General features: G+C 38.1%; 1 protein-coding gene across 2 annotated transcripts in view; it reads right to left on the reverse strand.

The window, feature by feature from the left end:
• CAMK4 (calcium/calmodulin dependent protein kinase IV) overlaps positions 1–27,867 on the reverse strand; it is a 274,921-nt gene that overhangs the window by 77,601 nt on the left and 169,453 nt on the right. For both annotated transcript variants that reach the window (XM_032156686.2, XM_058440626.1), the window contains one exon: positions 25,331–25,403. In XM_032156686.2, coding sequence (XP_032012577.1) covers positions 25,331–25,403 — 73 coding nt within the window. The remainder of the gene's footprint in view (positions 1–25,330; positions 25,404–27,867) is intronic.

Here is a 27,867-nt window from a genome sequence, read left to right on the forward strand (position 1 = left end):
TCCTTTGGGTATATACCCAGTAATGGGATGGCTGGGTCAAATGGTATTTCTAGTTCTAGATCTCTGAGGAATCGCCACACTGACTTCCACAATGGTTGAACTAGTTTACAATCCCACCAACAGTGTAAAAGTGTTCCTATTTCTCCACATCCTCTCCAGCACCTGTTGTTTCCTGATTTTTTAATGATGGCCATTCTAACTGGTGTGAGATGGTATCTCACTGTGGTTTTGATTTGCATTTCTCTGATGGCCAGTGATGATGAGCATTTCTTCATGTGTTTTCTGGCTGCATAAATGTCTTCTTTTGAGAAGTGTCTGTTCATGTCCTTTGCGCACTTTAGAACAGGAGTTTTAACAGCCTGGGGTTTCAATGGTGAGTAACTATGCAAAGGCCCATCTCTGAGCTTCAGTTTGTTCATAATTGTATAAATAATGACATGGGGAAATACTATTTCTACTTTCCTCATAGGAAAAGAGCCATGAAAAACTGGCAAGCACCTGCTCGTTACTGAACTTCAAGTATAAAGAAGGCATTCTTAGACCTCTAGGTAGAAGAAAGCAGATCATCTATATGAAGGGAAGTAGCAAGTTTGTGTCATATTTCTGCAAGGCAACTTTCAGTGTAAGAAGAATATAGAGGAACATGTATAGACTGCTAAGGTTAGAATCAAGTGCCTCACAGATATTTTAAGATGTCTGTACTACTCCGTTCTCACACTCCTAATAAAGACATACCCAAGCCTGGGTAATTTATGAGAAAAAGATGTTTAATGGACTCACAGTTCCACATGGCTGAGGAGGCCTCACAATCAGGGAGGAAGGTGAAGGAAGAGCAAAGGCACATCTTACATGGCAGCAGGCAAGAGAATGTGTGCAAGGGAACTGTCCTTTATAAAATCATTATATCTTGTGAGACTTATTCACTATCATGAGAACAGCATGGAAAAACTTGACCCCATGATTCAGTTACCTCCAACAGGGTCCCTCCCATGACAGCTGAGGATTATGAGAGCTAGAATTCAAAATGAGATTTGGGTGGAGACACAGCCAAACCACATCAATATCTTTCAACACAATCATTAAAAATCATGGCCAGGCACAGTGGCTCAAGCCTGTAATCCCAGCACTTTGGGAGGCCGAAGCGGGTGGATCACAAGGTCAGGAGATCGAGAGCATCCTGGCTAACACGGTGAAACCCCGTCTCTACTAAAAATACAAAAATTTAGCCGGGCATAGTGGCGGGCACCTGAGGTCCCAGCTACTCGGGAGGCTGAGGCAGGAGAATGGCGTGAACCCAGGAGGCAGAGCTTGCAGTGAGCTGAGATTGCGCCACTGCACTCCAGCCTGGGCAACAGAGCCAGACTCCGTCTAAAAAAAAAAAAAAATCATGAAAAAACTTGGGGAATATAATGCTGATATGTCCTTCTGGAAACAAACAAAAAAAAAGACAAACCTAAGCAAAACAGAAATAACTACCTGACTAAATCCAGCTAACTAAGAAATAAAGAGAAAAAAGTTTAAGTTAAGGGGAATTTTCCACTTGGATGCATTTAGAATTGTGGGAAGGTGTTTATCATTTCTGCAGTTACAGTTTTTTGGGCCTCCTACTGGCATTCATGGTGTTGGGGCCAGGGATGCTAAACATCTATAAAGAAATTGCCCTGCCCAAATGAAGCTAGCATTCTTATTGCTCCCTTTGAGAAACTCTGCATCTTAGTCAAAGTAAAAAAAACTAAACTTTTGGGAGCATCCCTTATTCAGGAGCTACATACTTGGGATGGGATTGAAGACAGTAACTAAAACCAGAAAATCAAGTTAACCTTCTTTTTCCATGACAGGCCCAGTGTACATAGGCTATCACCTACGGTTTGAGCTGAGGAAAGCAGATATATTTTTAGGACTTTCCCAAATGAAAATCCCCAGGACTCATATTGTCCTAAAAAAAAAAACCTCCAAAATATCAGTTATAAGTATCATAAAACTGCATGGGTGGAAATTAACATTTAAAAATCACAATAAAATATTACAATAGTCTCCAATGACAAAACAGGTTAAAGTGCAAATACAAAAATATATCACCAGGGTAAAAGATACCAGAAGTCTGCAAATTAAGGTAATATATGGATGTTTTGAATTATTAGATAATACAAGGCTTAGCAAGTGTACAGCCACACATGCTTTTAAAAGCATTTGTCATGGAGATCTTATTGCAAAGTCAAATATCTGGAAATTTCCTATAATCATTTTAAGTTGAACAAGCACACTAACTTGTTAATTTGAAAGTTGATAAATTGGTCAGGCATGGGGGTTGACATCTGTAATCCCAGTATTTTGGGAATCCAAGGCAGGAGGATCACTTGAGCCCACTTTGGGATCACAAGCCCAGTTTGGCAACAGAATGAGACCCCTTCTTTACAATTTTTTTTTTTTTTTTTTTTTAATTAGCTGGGGCCAGACACAGTGGCTCATGCCTGTAATCCCAGCACTTTGGGAGGCCAAGGCGGGTGGATCACCTGAGGTCAGGAGTTTGAGACCAGCCTGGCCAACATGGTGAAACCCCATCTCTACTAAAAATACAAAAATTAGCTGGGCATGGTGGTGGACACCTGTAATCCTCACTACTTGGGAGGCTGAGGCACTAGAATCCTTTGAACCCGGGGGGCGGACGTACTGAGATCGCGCCACTGCACTCCAGCCTGGGTGACAGAGTGAGACTTTGTCTTAAAAAAAAAAAAAGTTAGTTGGGTGTGATGGCACATGCCTATAGTCTCAGCCACTCACGAGGCAGAAGTGGGAAACTGCTTGAACACAGAAGATTGAGGCTGCAGTAAGCTCTGACTGCACTCCAGCCTTGGTGACAGAGTGAGACTGTGTCTCTAAAATAAACAAATATATACAAATAAAAAAATTAAGCTGATAAATTGAATCCAATATTTATTTACCGAAATAGTTCCAATTATACACTTTAAAACATCATCACTAGTCTTTTGGAAGACTGGCTGAACACCTAAGCAGTTGTCCTTACTTTTGACTATGAGTGTTCATAACATGTGGAAGATGTCAAAATTCTACTCTAAATTTGAATAATATTAATTTATTAACAATTTATAATACCATTATAAGATTAGTATTATGGTATTAATATGTTAATAGTAGTGTCTTCCTAATTTCTCAGTCCTTCAAATTATAGTGAACTTTTTAGCTAAGTTTTTTGCATATAGCAGTAGTTAATGGTTTTTGAATGCCTTCTATGTGTCTCACATTATTGGAAATAGTTCACATGCAAACTCAATGACTTTCACAGCATCCTTATTATTTCTACTTTATAAATGAGAGGTCCCAAGGTTCTCACACCTGTTGTAACAAAGGTGGAACAAAATCTCGAACCCAGGGAGTCCGATGGTATATCCAACATCTTGAGGTTCTGTGCATCTTGGAATATTCCTGTAACCTTAAAGCATACAACCCTTTCTTATTCATACGTTTTACTCATTTGTAATTAACATCCTTTCTTTGGATAATTTCATCTTTGTTGTTTAGCAATATTTACTATTTATTAAAAGCAATATGTGTTCATTATAGAGGTGTGAAAGATTCTAAAATGCAGAAAATATTAATATAATGTAATATTCCTCTGTCAAGAAATAACAAAAAAAGTGGTTATTTTTGTGTGTGTGTTTATATATGCGCATGTGTATGGGAGTTTGTTCATATATATGCATAGTTTATAGTTACTTTTCTATTTAATTTGTCTGGAAATTACTTTGGTGTATCACAAGAAGAATTTAACGTTTATTCCACCAAATATTTCACTAACTCCCCCAAGAGCAGTGACTGGAATATCCTTTTCTCTCTATTCATGTAGATGCCTTTATGCAGTCTTCTCTCAGTATCCCTGAGGGATTGGTTCCAAGGCCCACACAGACACCAACATTCAGGGATGCTTAGGTCCCTTATATAAAATGATGTAGTGTTTGCATACAACCTACACACATCTTGTATACTTTAAATCATCTGTAGATTACTTATAATAACTAGTACAATGTAAATGCTATGTAAATAGTTATTATACTGCATTGTTTTTCATTTAATTCTTATTTTGTTATTCTTTACTTTTTAGTTTTTTCCAAATATTTTTGAGCCAAGGTGGACTGGATCCATGGATGTGGAATCTAGAGATTTCTACAGGTACAGAGGACCCACTGTATCAAATCTGTATAAAACTAGAGTTTCTTGCTCAAGTGTCTACTGTATTCCATTGATCATTCTTTGCAATATACTAGTTCCCTTTATCTGTGGGGAATACATTCTAAGACCTCCAGTAGATGCCTGAAACCATGGATAATACTGAACCCTATATATGCTATGCACGAATTTCTTTTCCCATCTATAATTTTGTGGCTAGAACATATTTTTACTGTAGACCTTAGTAACCTTAGCATACAATTTCTTTCCTTATTAAGTCAATAATGATCACCTTTTCATTTAAAGGAAGCACTTTACAGCTCTCGTTGGCATTCTGAATTGGCAGCATTACTACTCTTGTACTTTGGGGACATTATTAAGTAAAATAAGGGTTCCCTGAGCAAAAGCACTGCCATACTGCCACAGTTGATCTGATAATCAAGATGGCTGCTAAGTGATGAAAGAGCATGAGGGTATACAGCATGCATATGCTGGACAGAGGGAGGAGTCACGTCCTGGGTGGGGCAGAGCCAGAAGTGCAAAATTTCACTGGGCTACTCAGGTCAGGACAGATCACAACTTAAACTTATGAATCGTTTATTTCCAGAACTTTTCATTTAATATTTTTAGTCAGCGGCTGATCACAGATAAATGAAATAGTGGAAAGTGAAACCTATGATGACAGGGGCACTGTACAACATTTTTATATCTGTCAGAGAAATGTCCTCTTCCTTATTCTTTTTTTGCCTAAGACTATTCTTCCAGATGAATTTTACAATTACTTTATTGGATCCCAAAACAAAACCCTTGCTGAAATTCTAACAGCATTAATTTGGCAAGAAATGATATCTCTAAAATATTTGAACCTTGGGGATATGGTAAATATGTCTTCTACTATGTCTTTCTTTAAATGCTTTAATTTTATTGATACAGGTCTCATTCATTTTTGGATAATTTATTCTTAGTTATTAAATAATTTTAGTACTAATATAGACTTTTTTCTATTCCATTTTCTAACTTATTTTTCCTGTTATACAGGCTAAATATTGGTTTTAAAATACTTTTTATGTGACCACAATACTTTTCACTGCTTCTACAATCCAATAGACTTTGTTTTTCCAAGAACACAATCATATATGCAAATAATTATTTCATTTTATCCTTTTCTATTTTATTCTATTTCTATGTCATGTCTTATTGCCCTGAATTAGGCTAGCAAAATTATGTTAACTAATAGCGGTAATGGAGTTATTTTTGCCATATCTTTGATATTACTGAAGATGTTGATGTTTGGTGTTGATTTAAATCATTAACCTGGTAATGTATTGTGGATGGTGTTGCTGCTGCTGCTGCTGAGAGGTGGAGAAGTGGGGAAATAAGAGGGGGATGCTGCAGTTTAGTCTAAGTGATACATTTCTAGGTTTAGATATATTGGCTTAAAGCTTTGGCAGCCAGAATCTATTTGTACAAGAACTAAATTTTTTTCTAAGGATAGCATCAGGCAATAATCTGGGCTTTGGGAGTAACAAAGGGTTTTGAGGGGAGACAATTCTGAAGTTAGCACTATCTCAGTCACTTATTTATCCCTGGGCCTGACTACTTAGTCCAAAGTCTGACTCACAGCAAGTGAAGGGTTGTAAAAATTGGGAGAAGTTTTTATTCAAAGTTACAAATTTGCTTCAGAAACAGAATTCTAAAAGTTTTGATATATAGTGTTCTCACTATCATAAGTTTTAAAGATAATTTGAGTTGACCAGTATGATAGTTATCAATACATACATATATATTTATATTTAAATTTCTAATTTATTATCAGTTTATGACACTTTTTATACATTTATTCTTTTTTCACTTTACAAAATTATATGAACTTTTTGGGTTATATTTTGCCCTTGCTTTCTCTAGTGATTTAGAAAATATATCTCTAGTTTTTAAGCATATGGGTAGTGATTTTACAAAATACTTGAACCTATATTTTCTGTTTATCCTACATCAAGAATGAAACCAAATCTACTGACTCTTAGCTTTTATTGCTGTATTTATTTTAGGCTTAAGCTTTTTTTTTACATTACGTGTTTTCTATTTCAAAATTCTTTGACAACTGCATTCAGTTTTATAACAATTCATAGCTTTAGCTCCATAATAATTTTTTTTTTTTTTTTTTGAGATGGAGTGTTGCTCTGTCACCCAGGCTGGAGTGCACTGGCGCGATCTCGGCTCACTGCAACCTCAACCTCCTGGGTTCAAGTGATTCTTCTGCCTCAGCCTCCCGAGTAGCTGGAACTACAGGTGCACACCACCATCCCTGGCTATTTTTTGTATTTTTAGTAGAGACATGGTTTCACCATATTGCCCAGGCTGGTCTCGAACTCCTGACTTCGATATCCGCCTGCCTCAGCCTCCCAAAGTGCTGGGATTACAGGCGCGAGCCACTGCACCCGGCCAGCTCCATAATAATTTTAACAATTGCCTCCAAGCCTTTTATGTGACAATTTCCCCATTTAAAAATCCTATTTTTATTTATTAGTTGGCTGAAATATATCATTAAAATATTTATTTCCCATTAGAAAATTAATGTTAGGCAGGTTTTCTGAATACTGATGATGTAGGATAGGCAAGCCCCCAAACTGAGGCTTTTCAAGGGTGAGCCCATGATGTTAGACAGCAACTTTTATTGAAGCAGCAGTGTACAGCAGTACAAGAATTACTGCTTCTTGAAGAGCAGAGCTACCCCATAGTCAATGTGTCCAGAGTAGCAGCTCAGAGGTAATTCTGCAGTCATACTTTTACCCACTTTTAATTACATACAAATTAAGGGTTGGATTATGTAGAAATTTCTAGGAAAAGGGTGGTAACTTCTGGGTCATGGGGTTATTATCATGGCAAGAGGTGGTAACTTCTGTGTGTAGCCACGGTAGTGATAAACTAAGATGACACACTGGTAGCTGTGTCTTATGGAAAGCAGCTTCCACCAAGTCTCTGTTCTAGCTAGTCCTCAATTTGGCCCAGTGTTCGAGCCCTGCCTCCAGAGTTGAGTCCCGCCTTCTACCTTACTTATATATTACAGATGTTGCAGAATGTTTGCTGCCTTTACATATGAATGACAATTTAGTGGTTATAGAATTCATGGATTACAATGCATTCTTCCCTATAGACACTTGCTCTGTTGTCCTCCAGTGTTAAATACTGGTTTGAGGTCTGAGGCTGGTTTGATTTTGTCCTTCCAGTATATTGTTTATCTTCTTCTGGCATTCTGTTTAAAATGTTGCTATTATTTTTGAAATGTTCAAAAACAACAGGGTAAATCTGGATGTTTATCAGTTTACTCAGTTTTAACTAAAATGAGACACAGAGTCTTTTTTTTTTTTTTTTGCATGAAAAAATTGTTTCTTATTACATCGTTGACTACTGTCTCTGTTTTATAGACTGCTCATCTCCTCTTTGGGAAAACTGTTATTTTAGACTGAATGTCTGTTGCCATATCTACTATCAACTTTCTTATTAGTGGCATCTTTTTTCTTTTCTTCCTGCATTTTTGTAAATCTTATTACATTTTCCATCTGAATAAATAACTCAATTACCTACAACTTCAATTCTGCACTTTACTATTTTTAGTTCAGGTTTTAATTTTTTAATTTGGTTTCTGTAACCTTTTATTATTATATTATGCTTCCTTATCATTTATGCTCCTAAGCAGAGCTTTATTTTTATTTCATGCTGGTGACTAATAACTTCTTAAACATCAAGCTTGTTTCAATGTCAAAACATATGAATCTTTTTGAATAAACAAAGCAGATGCTTTTTTTTTTTTTTTTTTTTTTGAGACGAAGTCTCGCTCTGTCACCCAGGCTGGAGTGCAGTGGCGCGATCTCGGCTCACTGCAAAGCAGATGCTTTTAAAAGATATCTTCCATAGCCTTCTACTGTCTTTTTCCAAAAGTATGCTGTTACTCTATATCTTGAAGACAAATTTCTTCCCGTTTTTGCATTTTAGGATATTTTGAAAAGTTCGTATTTTTTATTCCTCTTTACCAAACTTAATTAAAAAAGGATTACTGCAAGTCTAATGTTTGCCAATAGAAAAGAGAAGTGGATTCTCCTTTGTGATCATCACCATTTATCTTAATTGTAAATCAACATTTACCTTAATTGTAAATGGTGATGATCACAAAGGAGAATCCACTTGTCTTATTTCTACGTTGAAGTTCCAGTGAAGCAGTTCTTGTCATGTTTCCAGCCTCCAGCAATTTCCTATCAGGTTGTGGTTTGGATGCACAGTGGAAGAGTCATCTGTTCCTCCACCTGACTATGCGGAATTTATTTCTGAATAATTTGGAGCAATCTGTTGCCTTCTCCTGCATAAAGCATTACATAAGAATCGACAACTCTTAGAACTAATACTCCCATAGATCCTGCTGCCTTTAGCCCAACCTACAACTGCTGTCACATTCCACGGGCTTTTACCGACTCTTTTGCAGTTATGAGACTTAAAGTCCAAGCTTTGCTACGGTGGGAAGAAAAAGGATTTGAAACAGACTTGGCCCTCAGAGAAAGCCACTCACATAAAATAAGATGCTGGATGCTAACTCTGTCTGTGGCCCATGTATTGGTAAAGGATCTCGGCAGGTGTGACTGAGAACACCCAAGTCTCCTCTTGCTTGGTTCTTCTGTCTTGCCTTAGGATCCTTCTTTACCTTTTCCAATGCTGATTCCTTTTAGAGTTTTGAAGATTGTTGACAAATACTTCTTGGTCCTAGAAGCATTAAAACTTTGAAACTTTTGTGTGTGTGCTTTCATTGAACACAACAAAAAAAATATGAGAAAAGAAAATGAAGCACCAGGAGGTACCTTCTTTTTTAATCTGGAAATTTCAACACCACCATTTTACACGATTCTACTAACACCTAGGAAGTGTGTGGCTATTACTGTTTAATAATAATAAAATCAAAGTTCCATGGTCAAGCAGTGAAGTTAACAGAATATTATTATAGCATTGCCTTGAAGCTCTCATTCTGACCCAGAAATAAAATATATTCTACCTGATTATTGCAGAGAACTGTTCATTTTATCACCACTCCTGAATTAGCCATTACCAAATAAAAATTTATTTTTTATTGGTCAAAGACATCATAAATAGTAAATTCACATCACACCCATATAATACAGAACAGAACTTTATTTCCTAAGGGAATACTTCAGCTTTTTGGCAAACAACTACTACCACAGAGTAAGGAAATAAATTTTATGGTCCCAACCCATCCTCCAATAAACAATCAACGAAAGAATAACACAGACATACAGTAGTGTTATTCACTCTTTACCATCTGATATGGCTTGGCTGTGTCTCCACCCAAATCTCACCTTAAATTGTAATAATCCCCATGTGTCAGGGGTGGGACTAGGTGGAAATAATTGAATCTTGGGGGCAGTTCCCCATACTGTTCTCGTGGTAGTGAATAAGCCTACGAGAACTGATGGTTTCATAAATGGCAGTTCCCCTGCACAAGCCCTCTTGACTGTTGCCATGTAAGACATGTCTTGCTTCCCCTTCTGCCATGATTCTGAGGCCTCCCTAACCATGTGGAACTCTAGGTCAATTAAACCTCTTTCCTTTATAAATTACCCAGTCTCAGGTATGTCTTTATCAGCAGCATGAGAACAGACTAATACAGTAAACTGGTACCAGGTAGAAGGGCATTTCTGTAAAGATACCCAAAAATGTGGAAGTGACTTTGAAATTGGGCAACAGGCAGAGGTTGAAACAGTTCAGAGGGCTCAGAAAAAGACAGGAAAATGTGAGAAAGTGTGGAACTTCCTAGGGACTTGGACGGCTCAGAAGAAGACAGGATGATGTGGGAAAGTTTGGAGCTTCCTAGAAATTTGTTGAATTGCTTTGACTAAAATGCTGATAGTGATATGGACAATAAAGTCCAGGCTGAGGTGGACTCAAATGGAGATGAGGAACTTCTTGGGAACTGGAGTAAAGGTCACTCTTGCTATGCAAAGAGACGGGCAGCATTTTGCCCCTGCCCTAGAGATACGTGGAACCTTGAACTTGAGAGAGATGATTTAGGGTATCTGGCAGAAGAAATTTCTAAGCAGCAAAGTGTTCAAGAGAAAGCAGAGCATAAAATTTTGGAAAATTTGCAGCCTGCTGACATGATAGAAAAGAAAACCCCATTTTCTGGGGAGAAATTCAAGCCTGCTGTAGAAATTTGCATAAGTAATGAGGAGCCAAATGTTAATCACCAAGACAATGTGGAAAATGTCTCCAGGGCAAGTCAGAGACCTTCACAGCAGCACCTCCCATCACAGGCCTGGAGGCCCTGGAGGGAAAAATGGTTTCATAGGCCTGGCCCAGGGCTCCCCTGCTGTGTGCAGTCTGGGGGATATGGTGCCCTGTGTTCGAGTTGCTTCAGCTCCAGCCATGGCTAAAATGAGGCAATGTACAACTCAGGCCATTGCTTCAGAAGGTGCAAGCCCCAAGCCTTGGTGGCTTCCACATGGTGTTGAGCCTGTGGGTGCACAGAAGTCAAGAATTGAGGTTGGGAACCTCCATCTAGATTTCAGAGGATGTATGGAAATGCCTGGATGCCCAGGCAGAAGTATGCTGCAGGGAACGTCTGCTAGGGTAGTGCAGAAGGGAAATATAGGGTTGTAGCTCCCACACAAAGTCCCCACCGGGGGCACTGCCTAGTGGAGCTGTGAGCAGGGGCCACCATCCTCCAGACCCCAGAATGGTAGACCCACCAACAACCTGAACTGTGCACCTGGAAAAGCCACAGACAATCAACACCAGCCCATGAAAGCAGTTGGGAGGGAAGCTGTACCCTGAAAAGCCACAGAGGCAGAGCTTCCCATGCCCATGGGAACCCACTGCTTGAATCAGCATGATCTGGAGGTGAGACATGGAGTCAAAGGAGATCATTTCAGAGCTTTAAGATTTTTCTGCCCCATTGGATTTCAGAATTCCATGGGGCCTGTAGCACCTATGTTTTGGCCAATTTCTCCCATTTGGAATGGCTGTATTTACCCAATGCCTATACCCTCACTGTATCTAGGAAGTAACTAACTTGCTTTTGATTTTATAGCCTCATAGGCAGAAGGGACTTGCTTTGTCTCAGCTGAGACTTTCGGCTGTGGACTTCTGAGTTAATGCTAAAATGAGTTAAGACTTTGGGGGATTTTTGGGAAGGCATGATTGGTTTTGAAATGTGAGGACATGAGATTTGGGAGGGGCCAGGGGCAGAATGATATGGTTAGGCTTTGTGTCCCCACCCAAATCTCACCTTGAATTGAAACAATCCCCTTGTGTCAAGGGTGGGGCCAGCTAGAGATAATTGAATTATGCAGAGGGGTTTTCCCATACTATTCTCATGGTAGTGAATAAGTCTCACAAGATCTGATGGTTTTATGAATGGGAGTTCCCCTGCAAAAGCCCTCTTGCCTGCCATCATGTAAGACATGCCTTTGCTTCTCCTTTGCCTTCTGCCATGATGGTGAGGCCTCCCAAGCCATGTGGAACTGTGAATCCATTAAGCCTCTTTTCTTTATAAATTACTCACTCTGGGCTATATCTTTATTAGCAGCATGAGAACAGACTAATACACCATCCTTGGAGGGAAACACTCATAAAAAGAAAGGATCGCTGTTCACCTTTAAGTCATGAGACATTGATATTTCCCACAGAGTCTTTCTCTCTCTCTCTCTCTCTCTCTCTTTCTTTGATGGAGTCTCACTTTGTTGCCCAGGCTGGAGTGCAGTGACATGATCTTGGCTCACTACAACCTCTGGCTCCCGGGTTCAAGCGATTCTCCTGCCTCAGCCTCCTGAGTAGCTGGGACCATGCCTGGCTAATGTTGTATTTTTAGCAGAGATGACGGTTCACCATGTTGGCCAGGCTGGTTTCAAACTCTGACCTCAAGTGATCTGCCCACCTTGGCCTCCCAAGGTGCTGAGATTACAGGCATAAGCCACCATGCCCAGCCTAGTCATTCTTTCTTAAGTCCTTTTCTTGTGGCCTGCAGTAGGTTGAAGCTATTGCACATAAACTATATCTATATATCTAAAGAAAACACTGTCCTCTGAGGGAGGCCATTGTGGGTGGCAGAATTCCTTGTTCATGATTTCAGCTTTTCAGAACATTGAATATGATAAGAACAGAATACATACAGGCCAAATTGTCAATTAGGGTAAAGTGTTGTTTTTGTTGTTGTTGTTGTTGTTTGTTTAAGATATTGTGATAATATCCTTCCTGTCATGGTCTACATAAACTTGCTTGGAATGACCATTTTTTAATGTAATTAAAATGTGTAACCTTAAAAGCTTATTTCCTTATAGCTTGATTCTCACTTTTTTCTTTCGCTTTATTCATGATAATCAGAAATAGTGCATGCCAAATAGTGCATGCCTTTCTGGACCTCAAAAGGACACTGTGAGTACTTCTCTATTAGTATACTTCGGGGTGTTGTTTTTGTGTTTTTCTTTCTTTTTTTTTTTAAGGAGTCTCTCTCTGTTACCCAGGCTAGAGTGCAGTGGCGCGATCTCAGCTTACTACAACCTCTGCCTCCCAGGTTCAAGCAATTCTCTTGCCTCAGCCTCTCGAGTAGGTGGGATTACAGGCAGCTGCCATCATGCCCAGCTAATTTTGTATTTTTAGTAGATAATGGGTTTCACCATCTTGGCCAGGCTGGTTTCTAACTCCTGACCTCGTGATCCACCTGTCTCAACCTCCCAAAGTGCTGGGATTACAGGCATGAGTCACTGTGCCCCGCGTTGTGTTTTTCTTTCATGCTGCCACTATTAACTAGACATATTTCCCATCCTGATTTGAGGCTGTCTAATTCTCCTACTTCAAAGCCTATGATTCTGAGAATTACATCAACTGAAACCTAACAGAATAGCTGGTGAATTAACTTCTAAAGATCATAATCCAAGGATATCAAAGAAGAGGCAGGTCATATCTATTAAATAACCTCATGTTCATGGCACTTTAATGAGTTTTTGAAAAAGTGAAGACACTCATCTTAATCCTGAGGCATTTCCTTGAGGTATTTTCTTCCAAGGAAGATAAATAAGATGTTGCTTTATTATCCTCTTTTTTTTTATCACCTTTCAGAAAGAGAGTGTGCCTTGCGTTTACTTTCAGTAGCTCTCCTCGGGACCTAGAATTCATGTTGTGTGCAAAGTGAGCCCAGAGTCATCTGGTCTAGAAGCTTTAGTGGGTCTTTAAAAATGTTTGTTATTTTTATTGTTCTTTAATTCATCATTAGTTCTCAAATAAAGCAAAGGAAAAAGAAGAGCATAAAAAGAAAAAAATTGGCCGGGTATGGAGGCTCACACCTGTAATCCCAGCACTTTGGGAGGCTGAGGCAGGGGGATCATCAGAGGTCAGGAGTTCGAGACCAGCCTGGTCAACGTGGTGAAACCTCGTCTGTACTAAAAATACAAAAATTAGCCAGGCATGGTGGCGGACACCTGTAGTCCCAGCTACTCAGGAGGCTGAGGCAGGAGAATTGCTTGAACCCGGGGAGGCAGAAGTTGCAGTGAGCCAAGATATCATGCCACTGCACTCCAGCTTGGGTGACAAAAGCAAGACTCTGTCTCAAAAACCAAAAAAGAAAGAGAGAAAGAGACAGAGAGAGAGAGAGAGAGAAAGAAAGAAAGAAAGAAAGAAAGAAAGAAAGAAAGAAAGAAAGAAGAAAGAAAGAAAGAAAGAAAGAAAGAAAGAAAGAAAGAAAGAAAGAAAGAAAGAAAGAATCAATTAGGAGAAGGAAACAGGAGTGGAAGGGAAAGAGGTAATTAGAGGAACTATTAGACCAGATAGAAGAGAATGGGATAAAACCTTATAAAGGCAGTAGGCAGAGAAGTGACAAAAAAACAGAATGTAATGCTAAGTGTTAATAAAGGTGAGAAAGTTTGATGAAAAGTTCTTATTGATCCTCTAAGTCCTGCTATCTGCAGTTCCCTACTTTAAATTATTTTTCATTCTACCCAGATCTTCATATATGTAACACTCATAGATCTTGACAGTGAAGATCTAAGGGAAATTTTGAGCTTAGTTGGTCAGCAAATTTCATTCATATACTCAAAAACTATTCTTTTTGAGGGGAAGGTAGTGCTTTTCATTAATTGACTGGCCATTTTTAATATCCTCTCCACTGCTTTCCGACTTCATGCTGCCATCAGGGTGATGGTCTTATAGCAAAAGTCCCTCAGGACCTCTTCATCTGCAGAATCATGTGAACCATTTTAGTAAGTCACCTGAGCCCCTCCAGGCCAGTCTTCTTGTCTTTTTACGCCTTGGTTCTCACCATAGGTACCTTACTTTTAAGAAATAACTAAAGACCAGAGTTTCTGCCTTTGTACATTTATTATGTTCCCTAAAAACGGAAAAAAGGAGTATTATGGAAATTCCTTTTCTTTCATACTGGCTGTTAATTAAACAATAAAATTCCTTTTTGTTTTGTCTTGTTTTGAGACGCAGTCTTGCTCTGTCGCCAGACTGGAGTGCGGTGGTGCAATCTCAGCTCACTGCAACCTCCGCCTCCTGGGTTCAAATGATTCTCCTGCCTCAGCCTCCTGAGTAGCTGGGACTATAGGCGTGCACCACCACGCCCAGCTAATTTTTGTATTTTTAGTAGAGATGGGGTTTCACCACATTGGCCAGGATGGTCTCAACTTCTTGACCTTGTGATCCGCCCACCTTGGCCTCCCAAAGTGCTGGGATTACAGGTGTGAGCCACCACATCCGGCCAAATTTTCTTTTAAACTCCAATTCAGATACAACTTTACCTGGCAAGATATTTTCTGACTCAGTTTCTCTCTAGATACATCAAATAGCATATTCCCTCTCTGTTGCCTTTGAATCACTAAGTGCACTTTTACCATCTTGTAGCCATGTGTTTATGTGTCTATTCACCCAGTTTATCGGTGAGTTTCTTGACCTCTGTATCTCAAAGTCTAGAACAAAGTCTGGAATAAACCAGGGAATCAGTAATTGTTGAATTGAATTGTTGATCTTATCCAACATTAACAAAACCCCCAAACAAAAAAAGTCATCTAGACTATAATCATCAAAATATTTTGTATATGGTGTAAGCTAAGAATAACATACTAAGTCCCCAGCCAACTAAACGAACCTCCTTTTGGCCAAGGAGACCCCAGAAAAACCTTAACAACTGAGTTCTTGGTTATGATGGGACAGGAGGTCAAATATGACTCATTATACTTCCCCCCTTTTGCAGTTTAGACACAACAACTGACCAGCATTCATGTTAAAACAGAGATCTTAAGACTGACAAAACAGACTCTTTGTGGCAATGAAATACCAACTTATAAACAGGACCTAAGGCCATGACAGACAAGACTTAAGTCATGTATCCCCACACTTAAATAATGAACTATGGTCTATCTGCCACAAGGTTTTTCTTTTTCTCTAGCAGCTAAACAAGCATTGACCTTGAGATAAGCAACGTTCAAACAACTGCAGCTCCACTAGGCACTGATTAACTGCCCCTCAGCTCCTGTTCCACCAGCTATAATTATAAGAGACTGATTTCAGTAACTTTCTCCAGATAAGAACTGACCATGGACTGGTTCTAGCCAGTTTACAGAGGCTGCACACTTGAGTGTCCTTGTGTCCCAAGTGCCTATTGGCATTTAGGGCCCAATTGTAAAACGTTTAGTTATTAAGTCTCCATCCCAAAGTGAACATGGGTCACATGTAACATGCATGTTTGTTCAATATGCATATGTTAAGACTGTCTTCATAAATATTCATAATTCCTACTGTACCATGCTAAATATGTATGCTTAGCCAACCCATTCAACATAAAATTCCTACCCTGACCCCTCCTCCATCAAAATGCCTGCTAATAGCCTCTGCTGCAGGCTGCACTTCCCAACCTGTCAAAGGGTCACCTTACAGCCTGTAACCTTTTATAAGAAACATAGGCTCCTTTCCAAATTTACAGATTGAGTGATTCTTAAGTTAACAAAGACTATCAGAAAATTCCTAGACACATGCTCCAGAATTTATTGTGGCTTACTCGAGAACCAAAAGAGGGAAGTCCATGTAGGCAGAATTCAGTAAAATTTTGATATCATTATCATTAGTGATAATGGTGTGCAGAAACATTTAATGAGAAGGAAATCCCCTCCCCTGCCCAGGAATTGTTTTTAGATCCTCTGTGTCCCAATATTGCACTGTAATTTCAGAGTGTAGATTATTTTTCTGTTCCAAAATTTCTGATAAAATGTCCATGCTCTGATTGGGCCACTAGTCTACTTTATTCTATGTCTATAAATCAAAATATTACAACATTAAGAGAACATCTTGTTATTTCTTCTCTGGCAACTGTGATCTCTCAATTCTTAATATGAATTAAACCACTTTTACTTTTTAAAGGTAAAATTATCATTTTAGTGCTTCAACTCTTAAAACTTTGTATTAATTAAAATCTATCCTCCAAAGATCAGTGCTCAAACCTGAGCAGCAAGAGACAAAAGTCTCCAGAGAAAGAAATGAAAATACCATAGGAACCGACAGGTTTCAAACAAACAACAAAAAAACTTGCATTTTCTGTTTTAACCTTTCATTACGTACTTGAACTCTCTGAACCTATTAATTGACAAGAAGTGGACTCAAGCAGGAATGACATTCATAGAAACAAAAAACAAGTGTCAAAAGCAATTTTATTTTCAAAACCCTTAAACTTCATTGTCCCTTCAAAGCATACTTAATCCTGATTTAGCAATATGTGGGTGTATGTTTGATATTCAGTGAAAATCAGTTTTTAGAAATTTGTGGGACCAGAATCTTTTTATTTAGAAGTATGCTCTTTCTGTTATGTTTAAATGGATGGAAAATTATACACTTGCTCTGACCACAGAAAAATTGTTAGCATATACTCAAAAAGTTTATTGAGTAAACGGTTCAGTATCTTATTGCTTCAAGTAACAGGGCATATAATTTAAAACTGATATATTGAGAAACTGTATTTATCCTCCCTGAGGTATCAAGAAGTTGGAGAATTCCAATGGTGTCATCTTTCTTCTCTGCCTTCCTCAGGATGACTTATGTTTCTCTTCATAATTACAAGATAGCAAAAGTGGTTCCCAGCATCATATGCAGACCCAACTAGGCCAGTGAAAAGGAGAAATGGCTTTTCTTCCCTTGAGCCTCCTTTACTAAGGGAAAATTTTTCCCAAAACTCATGAGCAAACTGTCCCAAGGAACTTACTGGGCAGAGTCAGGTAATATGACCTTACCCTAGCTGCAAGGGAGGCTAGGAGGATAAGTTCTGGTACTTTCCATCTTCCTACAAGGGAGATCGGCTTTCTGCCAATGAAGAATAAGAGGTCGAAGTGGAAGATGGTTTCAATGTGTCAGATAATGTAAGGTTGAATAATATAATGCCTGTTAAATGGATAAACATCACTAAGCATAATAGTACTAAATACAGGCAGTAATTTATTTTTGTGTTACTTCTCTTATTTTGATTTCACTGAATTCTAGAACCATTTCATGCACTTTAGTAGACTACGAACATTTCAGAAGACTCTGAATAAAAACAGAAACTGATTATTTTTGTTTTTGAATAATATCCTGTACAATTTATTAAGCTATTGTCTCCAAACGTAAAACCCATTCTTCTGTAGTCCACTTTATGATGCTGAGATTGAAATTTCAAGCCACATTTTTCCTTCTCCAGTTGGCTCTCTATTTGGATCTGCCATGAGAGGGCATGAGGGAGAGAGAGTGGCAGGCTAGAAGAGAAAGAAGGGATTGCTCCTTCCTGTTTGCTTTCTGAGTCTGATTTTCTGCTTGTTATTCCTATGACTCTCTGGAGGCACTCTTTCACCCTGCAGTGGCAGGTCGTTCCAGGAACAACAGTTGAATCCAGTTTGCAGCTTTTGCAACTCAAACAGAACCAGTCTCAGTGCCTCTCAACAGCAACATCAGCACTGGCTGGCTGGAGCATCATCCTCAGAGACCTGAGGTCCAGCTTCATGGGAAATTCCTCTCAGGTCCAAGCCACCTACACCAGTCAAACAGGGAGCCCTCTTCACAAGTCCATAGAGAATCTCCTTCAATCCTCTACGTTTTAATAATTTTAACCTCTTCATTTTGTTCCCCTAGTCCTAGGGGTAGCTGTTTCCTGAAGTTGTCACACGTCCTCCACACATAATACCTTAGTTTAGTGTTCCTCTTTTGCCTTTTCAGTTTTTGAGTATCTAGTCACCAATTCATTATCAATTGATTTTCTATATAAAAAGCTAAATCTGTTTCTGTTTTAGAGAGTGAGTTACAGGTTAATTTTTTTTTAATCAAAGCGAGCTTTTGCAATTTCATCTTTTCTTGCCTCTCTATAATAATGTTCATTTTCTATTTTTTTTTTGATGCTCAGATACCATATTGACTTTCAAAGGGTTAGATTCTTCTGGTTGTAACTCTTCACCATCATCATCACAGTCTTTAACACAATCCTAACCAAAAAGCTATGTTATACAATAGCAAATAGATTTAATAGTTACTCATCCATTTCCTTGTAGTTCCTGAAGAAATGCAGTACTGACAGCCTGGCCTACATAGTGAAATCCTGTCTCTACTAAAAATACAAAAATTAGCCAGGCATGGTGTCATATGCCTGTGATCCCAGCTACCTGGGAGGCTGGGGCAGGAGAATTGCTTGAACCCAGAAGGCAGAGCTTGCAGTGGGCCAAGATCACACCACTGCACTCCAGCCTGGGCGACAGAGCGAGACTCTGTCTCAAAAAAAGGAAGAGAAGAGAAGAGAAGAGAGAAGACAGAACAGCAGAGCAGTACTATGTTCTATATGTACAAATTTCTCTAATTCCAAAGTCACACTTTGAAATTAAGACATACAAAAGAGAACTGTAGCTAGAAAAAGGGAAGAAAGGTTGTATCAGTGGGGGATAATGTAGGGGATGATGATGTTTTGGAAACAGAGAAACACTCAGGTGTCAGTGGTGACAAAGAAAGAACTGAAGGTGGTGGCAGCAGTATTAGATATCAGAGGAGAGGGAATATTCCCTAATTATCCCTACAAGTCCATGGAAAAGGGGTTTGGTATTGTGCTACTACAGGGTGACCCTTCCAGAATGTCCAGACTGACCTAGACCATTTAACTTTGGACCATTGGAATTCATTTCAAGAAGAGAGAATACTCAAGAGGACTTAAGGGTCTGCTCTCGAGGACTGACTGAATGAATTCAAATCCAAAGAGGGAAACATCTTTCAAACACACTTTAAAAGCTTTCACAAAAGCTGTTTAAAGCCAGGAAAGCAGAAGGAGCAAGGTTAAAGTCAGAGAAATACTGTAAAATATGTGGGGCAAGAATTAGGATGGAATGGGGAGGGAGGGAAGGATTGCAAGATACGTTACGTAAGGAGTATAATTATACCTGCATTATATTTCCCAAGAACTTTTCAATCTTTAAGTTTTCTGCTTCTATGCTTTCAACAACCAGCCTAGATACAAGTTATCTAAAGGAAATGTGAGATGTACCACTGATTACTCTGAGTTCCCACCTGTCCCAATTTTTATAGCTATGTATAGCTATGTAATTGACAATAAACTATTTCATAAATGCCAGCCATTTCTGGCTAGTTTTAAATTGCTTTGCTTTCTACCTGTGGAACTCTTAGGGAAATTAATTGTTTTCTTTAAGTTAACACTTAATTGCAATAATCAGAGAAAATCTGATTTTTATAAAACTTCTTTCAAGGAACATTTGACTTGAATGTGTTAGCTTAGCTCCTACACTGGAACTTAGTGACAAAAACAAAACAAAAAAACCCTCAACAATTTTTTTTAAATGTAGGATTCGCTATATATTAATTAATTTATCTTTACAGACTTGAGTCAGAGTTCCAGGAACTCTTATCCTTCTGTGTTACGTGGGGCACCCCTATCTGGAACACCCCTTCTTGGACTCTTTTGTTTCTTAACTGGTGTAACTCCAACAGGTGGAAAATTCTGATGCTGAGAACATCCATTTTTCACCAATTGAATAAGAGAGTTTCCCAGTCAGCTACATGAGGTATTACTATATTGAGGCATACCCACTGTAATAAGCCTCCTAAAGAATCAAGAGCTGATCTGAATGGACGGAGACAAAGAAAGAACATACCAAAGAAGGTGAGTTTTGAATGACAGGAAAGAATGAAACAGTAGTAAGGAAACAAAAAGAATCTCAGTCACAAAAGTAAGTTATAAAGCTTCGTCTCCTATGAAATGAGTAGAAAAATCACAGTAAAGATGTTTAGTACATGGCTCGTTATCCAGAAAGACAAAATCCAGAATGATGGCTCGTTCTTCATGTTTTCATCAATTTCCATTTACTTATTCAATAAGTGTTTATTGAGCTCCTACTTTGTCATGTACTGTTTTGGACTCTGGGAATATAAAGGTGAACAGCACAAAGTTCCTACTTTTGTGGAGAGATAATAAACACAAAACAGACAAAACATTGTTCAATTTTAAATAATTATAAGTGCAAAAAGACATACCACATGGTAATAGAAACTAAGATGGCTTGGAGAGGTAGTGGTGGTTATTATTTTAGGTAGAGTGGTCAGGGAAGGTCCCCCTGGAGAAGTCACACTTCAGCAGAGACCCAAAAGAAGTAGAGAAGTGTCCATAGAAAGATATGAAGAGCTCCCCAGGAAGTGAAATGACAACTACTCTGAGATGGGAATTAACTGAGACCTTTCTGAGGATCGGAAAACAAGGCCAGTGTAGCTCAAGTGTAGTGTAGGCAGTTATGTTGGGGTGATGAGAAGGAAACTGAATATGCAGGACATCCTAGGATATGTTAAGATATTTTGATTTTTTTTTTTTTTTTTTACTTTTGACGGGACGCCACTTCTGGTATAAGCATGGAAATGATATAATTGATGCATGATTTAAATAATAACTGGTTAATGTGAGGGGAATGGAGTGGAAGTAGGTTTCATAGCAGTCTGAGTGAGAGATTATGCAGACTGAAACTAGAGCTATGGGTTAGTGAAGATGAAGAAAAATGGTCAAATTTGGGTTATAATTTGGAGATAGACTGACTAGAACTGTTGATTATTATCCGGAATTATTTGGACGTGAGGTGAATTCTAGGTTTTAGCAAACAATTGCTGAATGGTAGTGCCATTTACCAAGATGAAGAAGACAGAGAGAACCTTGTAAGTTTTTTTTGCTGGTATCAGTGAATGAGAGAATCAGGAATATACACCTACTGAAAACAGCTTGAATTACAAAGACGGAAATGTGGGAATGTGAGGAGTGACTAAATTTGGTCATAGAAAAGTTAATTCCTACATGATAAACAAGTAGGGCTTCCGCCAAAATGAAATCATATTCCAAGTAAAATCATGGTTTTCTGACAAACAGACTGTCATTCAAAACTGCACCTAGGATGCAATGATAATTCAGGAATGGAGAGAAACATGAAGAAACAGTAAAAGCAAAAAAAAGCACCAGAACAGATAGTAGAAAAAGGTATGCCTTTTGGTGTGGCAGCCTAGTTCAAAAGAAACTATTGTCTTTCCCTTAGAACAACCCCCCTTATCCCCAGTCCTGGTCAGCCACATTTATACTGCACAATTCATACCCCATCCACAGCTGACTGGACTAGGGAAGGAAGCCTGAGTCAAGTTGAGCCACATGTGGCTTCTGTTCTGATATTTGAAACTAAGATCAAATGATATTTGTGTTCATTTTGAGTCAGATTTAGGTTTTTACTTTAATATGCTAATGCAAGATGGTTAAGTTGACCGTATGTCACTCTGTGGATCTAAGAAGTAGTGAATATTGGTTGGAAGAGGGCAGTGGGAAGCAGGTGATGAGAAAAAAGCAGCAGTGGGGTAAGAGGTCTGCCCAGTGTCCAGACTGCTGGCTGTCTTTACCCACCTCTGTAGCCTTACAGTACACGCTTCCTGATACATGCATTCTGTTACTCGCATATAGAGAAGCAAGTAAAGATCACTCAGAACAATTATTTTGAAGATTACTTCATTTTAATATAATGTTTCATCAGTAGAATAGCATAAAAAGAGGAGGGCGGTAGACTGAGTGGCACATGTCCTCTCCCCTCATTGTCACATTCTCTACTCACTGTCTCATGTGATATCAGAGAATAATGTGCTACTGTCCCAGAAAGGAAAAACGAAATCTGCCTGTTAGACAACAGTATGTGCTAGAACTAGAAACATGAAAAAGTACATGAATCCAGTTGGGTAAACTCAAACACAAACACACACACACATAGCATGCTGACGTGAAGATTTATTACCTGTTATAACCATACAAACATACTAAAATTTCAGCACAATTCCTTTTTAAACTTTCTATTGGTGTAATATACGAATAGAAAAGTATATGTAAGTGTACTGAATTTTTACAAACTGAACCTTTCTGTGTAATCAGCACCTGGATCAATGAGTGTAATATTACACAATTGTTTTTGTTTTTTGTACTTTGCTGGGGAGTAAGTATATCTGTATACAACTACAACATCTAATAAATCTTTAAATGAATGTACTGAGTATGAAGTTGATTATCCTCTTTTCCCTCTTTTATGAACATTGCTATGATTCACACGTTATCTCATTTAATCTTTTCCACAATTCTGTTAGGTTAATTGCTATGCCTATTTTACAAGACTAAATTGAGGCTCAAAGATATTTAGTGACATGTCCAAGTTCACACATCTAAAAACCAAACCTAGCTCTGTCTCACTGCCAAAGTATTCTTAACTGCTATACCAGCTGCCTGACTGATTCAGGTAAGGTGATAGTGGGCTATGGCCAGCAAATTTACTTGATTAATTTATTATGTATAATAACAAGAAATGAGGTTTTAAAATGGGTATTTAAGAAAAGTATAAAACTGCCATTATTAAATGGAGAAGTAACAAAATAAAAATAGTGATTCCAAGACATGATTCTAGACTTATATATTTAGGAACAGGAATTGTGGCTGGGTGCAGTGGCTCAATCCTGTAATTCCAGCACTTTGGGAGGCCGAGGTGGGCGGATTTCCTGAGGTCAGAAGTTCGAGGCCAGCCTGGCTAATGTGGTAAAACCCCATCTCTACTAAAAATACAAAAATTAGCTGGGCGTGGTAGCACACACCTATAGTCCCAGCTACTTAGGAGGCTGAGGCAGGAGAATCGCTTCAACCCGGGAGGCAGAGGTTGCAGTGAGCCAAGATCAAGCCATTGCACTCCGGCCTGGGTGACAGAGCGAGACTCCATCTCAAAACAAAACAAAACAAAACAAAAAACAAACAAAAAAAGAATATGAGTTAATGGCAATTAAAGTGCTTCTTCTTTCTTTTTTAAAGCATGCCAGCAACAGGCATAGAATGATGGAGAACAGGATTAAGTTTATGCACATTTGAAGAAAGATTCAACTGAAGTTGGAAAGGTCTATGTAACATAAGAAAATGGAAGAGCTGAAACCCATTACCTAGTGTGCAAACCTAGGAACCCAGAATTGGTAAATAAGTCATGTGTGATGAAAATCTGAAATGGGGTGGCTATTTGGTTACAGTGAGAAGATGAATTTGATATTCAATATTTATATAATCAGGAGCTATGCTGGCATCCTCTCCAGGTTTTATTCACTCCCATTTCAAACCTTTCATCCCTCACCATAGTAAAAAGATCAAAACACTTTTATGGGAATAAATAATTTGGAAGGACTGGGCTATAAAGCCAATTAAAATTGGTGTTAATAGCTCAATAACAGATTTGGTTCAACTGGCTATTTCTAGAAGCCTTATGCAAAGGTTATTTTTTCCTTTTCATCATTGGTACAAAGGCTAGTTAGATATCAGAGTCCTCCCTCCTCTCTCCCTCCCTTCCTCTTTTCTTCCCTCCTTCCTGGTTTTGATGTGGGTAAAACTCACAGGACCTGTGCTTCTGTCACTGTGGCTGACTTCTCAAGGTATTGGATAATGATTTTAGTTAAATAACTAACTCCGAATAATAGAGTATATCTTAATTCTGGATATATTTTATAGATTTGTCTCTTTAACTGATCCTGATAAATACCCCTCCTTGGGCCCTGTCTTGAATGTTCAAATAATAATTTGTTCTGGTTTCATATTCAATAAATGAATCACCAAAGTGTTCCAGCACATATTAGACAACATTAAATACATGGGAAGCTTTTACCCAGTTGAGTCTGATTTATACAGGCAAATATTACCTGCTTAATGCAATCCAAAAGAGCTTCTCAACAGTATATATTTTTGTACATGTGTATGTATTTATTCCCACCATTAACTTACAAAACTTGTGTTCCAATTTAAAATATTAACTTATGTTTCTTCCTTAAAAAAACTGCTACATTCTTTCTTTCTAACTCACTCATTTCTTTTCTGGAAACAAAAGTCAATAATCTCTATGCTCCAAGGTCTATACCACATTCAACCCTCTTCCACGTCTCTACCAAATTAAAAAACAAAAGCAATGAAGAAACAAACTCAAGAAATGGGAAAGAAAGAGTTAAAGAACAACTAAAGGCACCAAAGTCTCATTTGGTCTCATAATAATAGAATGGAAATTAATTTAACACACTTATGGCATTATATAGAGGACTGTATCTTTCAGACTTTGAGTCATTAACAGAAAATACAAATTTATTGCATACATTTTCTTTCTTTTTTTTTCTTTCTTTTTTTTTTTTTTTTTTGAGACAGGGTCTCTCTCTCTCGCCCAGGCTTGAGTACAGTGGCGTGACCTTGGCTCACTGCAATCCCCAACCTCCCGAGTTCAAGCAATTCTTGTGCTTCAGCCTCTGAAGTAGCTGGAATTACAGGTGTGCGTCACCATACCCAGCTAACTTTTTTTATTTTTATTAGATACGGCGTTTCACCATGTTGGCAAGGCTGGTCTGGAACTCCTGACATTAAGTGATCTGCCTGCCTCAGCCTCCCGAAGTGCTGAGATTACAGGCTTGAGCCACCATGCCCACCTTATTCCACACATTTTCTATAAATATTTCACAACTTTATGCTGTAAAATGTATGTCTTATCACAGATATGCATTTCTTAAATGATGATTCTGTAAAAGGAGGAGATGACTAAGAGTTACACCATTGCTGTTACTTCATACTTACAGCGACTGCCTCCAGGATTTGTTTAACAGCATCTGCAGCATCTCGCTCACTGTAATATCCCTTTTCCACAATCCTGGAACAAAAAGAAAGGAAATGATTCTCAGGCACATTCATTCAGAAGAATGGATATTAAAAGAAGTTAAGTAAATTAATGTTAAATATGGTGCACATAAACAACTGAAACAAACTACCATACTACCATGGGAAAGATTTCCACAAACTGACACTCTAAAAATCTTTGAGTTTACTTAGGAAAATGAAATACTTTTATTTTTCCTTGGCTTGAACTATCCATTGCATTTGAAGAAAAAAACACTTTGTCTGTTTTAAGCTTTGTTTTGCGAATCATTTTAAACATATGCCAGTAGATATTATACAATGAAACACTCCCATGTAATTGTCACATAGCTTTATCTATAAATTCATGAAGTTGTATCTGCTTAATTACTTCCACTCCTTCCTTATTATTTTGAAGCACACATCAGACATTATATAATTTCATTTGTAAATATTTAAGGAGGTTATCTCTAAAAGATAAAGGACCCTCTAAAAATCACAGTCATAATTCCAATATCATACCTATAATTAATTTCTTAATATTATCAAATATGCAGTGTTTCAAATTTCTAATTGTCTGAAACATGTTAAATTACTTGTTTGAATAAGTATCCAAATAAGGTCCATGAAACTTGATTGGTTAGTATATATCTTATTCTTTTTTAACCAGTATTTTCTCCCTCTCTCTCTCTCTCTTCCCCCACCAACCCTCTTTCTCTTTTTCCATCCTTCCCTTTTATCCCTTCACCATCTCTGTTTCACTTTTGCTGCGTTTCTTTTTGGAAAGCTGGTCACTTGATCTTTAGAGTTTCCCTGCTTGGTAATGTGATTCTTTAAAAAAAAAAAAAAAAAACTTTTATGTTCAGAGGTACATGGGCAAGTTTGTTACACAAACTTCTGTGATGGGGCTTTGTTGTACAGTTTATTTCATCACCCAGGTATTAAACATAGTACCCATAAGTTATTTTTCCTGATCTTCTCTCTCTTTCCTCCTACCCTCCACCCTCCTATAGACCCCAATGTGTGTTGTTCCTCTCTGTGTCCATGTACTCTCATCACTTAGTGAGAACATGTGGTATTTGGTTTTCTGTTCCCGCATTAGTTTGCTAAGGAAAATGGCCTCCAGCTCCATCCATGTCCCTTCAAAGGACATGATCTCATTTCTTTTTATGGCTACACAGTATTGCATGGTGTATATGTACATTTTCTGTATTTAATCTGAACCTAATCAAGACCCCAGCATTATCTATTAATTTAAAAAAGGGGCAAAGAAATACCTCCAAAGACATCAAGGGGATAGAATCACATTTGATTCTAGAGGATTACATTTCATTCTATACCTTGATGTCTTTGGAGCTATTTTTCTGCCCTCTCTACTTTTTATTAATGGATAGCATTAGGGTCTTGATTAGACTCAGGTTGAATTTTTAGCAAATACATTTTATAGGGAGTAATGTGTATTTTCACAAGGAGTTGCATGTTCAATTATGCTCCATTTCACGTTGACAATAACAGTAATTGATTATCAATGCCTAGATCCATCACATCATTAGCAGTTTCAAGTTGGCATAATCTATCATTGCTGCTTCTTAGTTAGCTAAAAATTTTCTGGTAATACAATTCTTATAGGAAAGAGGGGATAAATTATTAGTTTTTTAACTTACCAGTTTTCCAAATAATCAGTTCATTCACCAACATTTTCAGTGACCAGTTAGTGTTTTTGTTCATTTTTGGTATCATTTTGGAAGTATGGATTTAATCATATTTGATACATTTCAATCTACTCTAGCTCTTCCTGGGTCAGTAGTAGGCTATGCAAGTTGGCTTTTGAAGTCTTTGGTGGTTATTTTTCTATCCAGTATAATATAATACCTGAGGCTTATTTTGTACATTTGCTGCCTCAGACCTAGAATAAGTCATTGGCTCCTAGAAGTACACTTTTAGTGGCAGATAGTATTTTTCTAATTTTACATGTTATTCTTGAATTAAAAAATATATATGTACATATGTTCATATTCCATTTCCTAGACAAACAATATTATCATGTTAATATGTACAAAATGTTTTATATATGTTTTTACTATGTGGTCCATTTTATGTGCTTTTCCTCTTTTAGTTTTTTTTTGCATTTAGGAGTGTTTATATTTTTGTTTTCATGTTTTTAACATTAGTTTCTTCTTTTTTGGCTTGTTCTGTACTCTCAGCAATACTGACATTAACTAGCTGATACGGTTTGGATTTTTTGGATTTGTGTTCCCACCCAAATCTCATGTCAAATTGGAGGAGGGGCCCAGGGGAGGTGATTGGATCATGGGGGAGGATTTCTCCCTTGCCATTATCATGATTGTGAGTGAGTTGTCATGAGATCTTATGGTTGAAGTGTGTGGCACTTCCCCCTTTGCGCTCTCTCTCTCTCTCTCTCTCTCTCCTGCTCTGCCATGGGAAGATGTGCCTTGATTCCCCTTCACCTTTCGTCATGA

This window comes from Hylobates moloch, unplaced genomic scaffold, assembly GCF_009828535.3.
Source record: "Hylobates moloch isolate HMO894 unplaced genomic scaffold, HMol_V3 SCAFFOLD_6, whole genome shotgun sequence".
In the NCBI taxonomy this organism is placed as follows: domain Eukaryota; kingdom Metazoa; phylum Chordata; class Mammalia; order Primates; family Hylobatidae; genus Hylobates; species Hylobates moloch.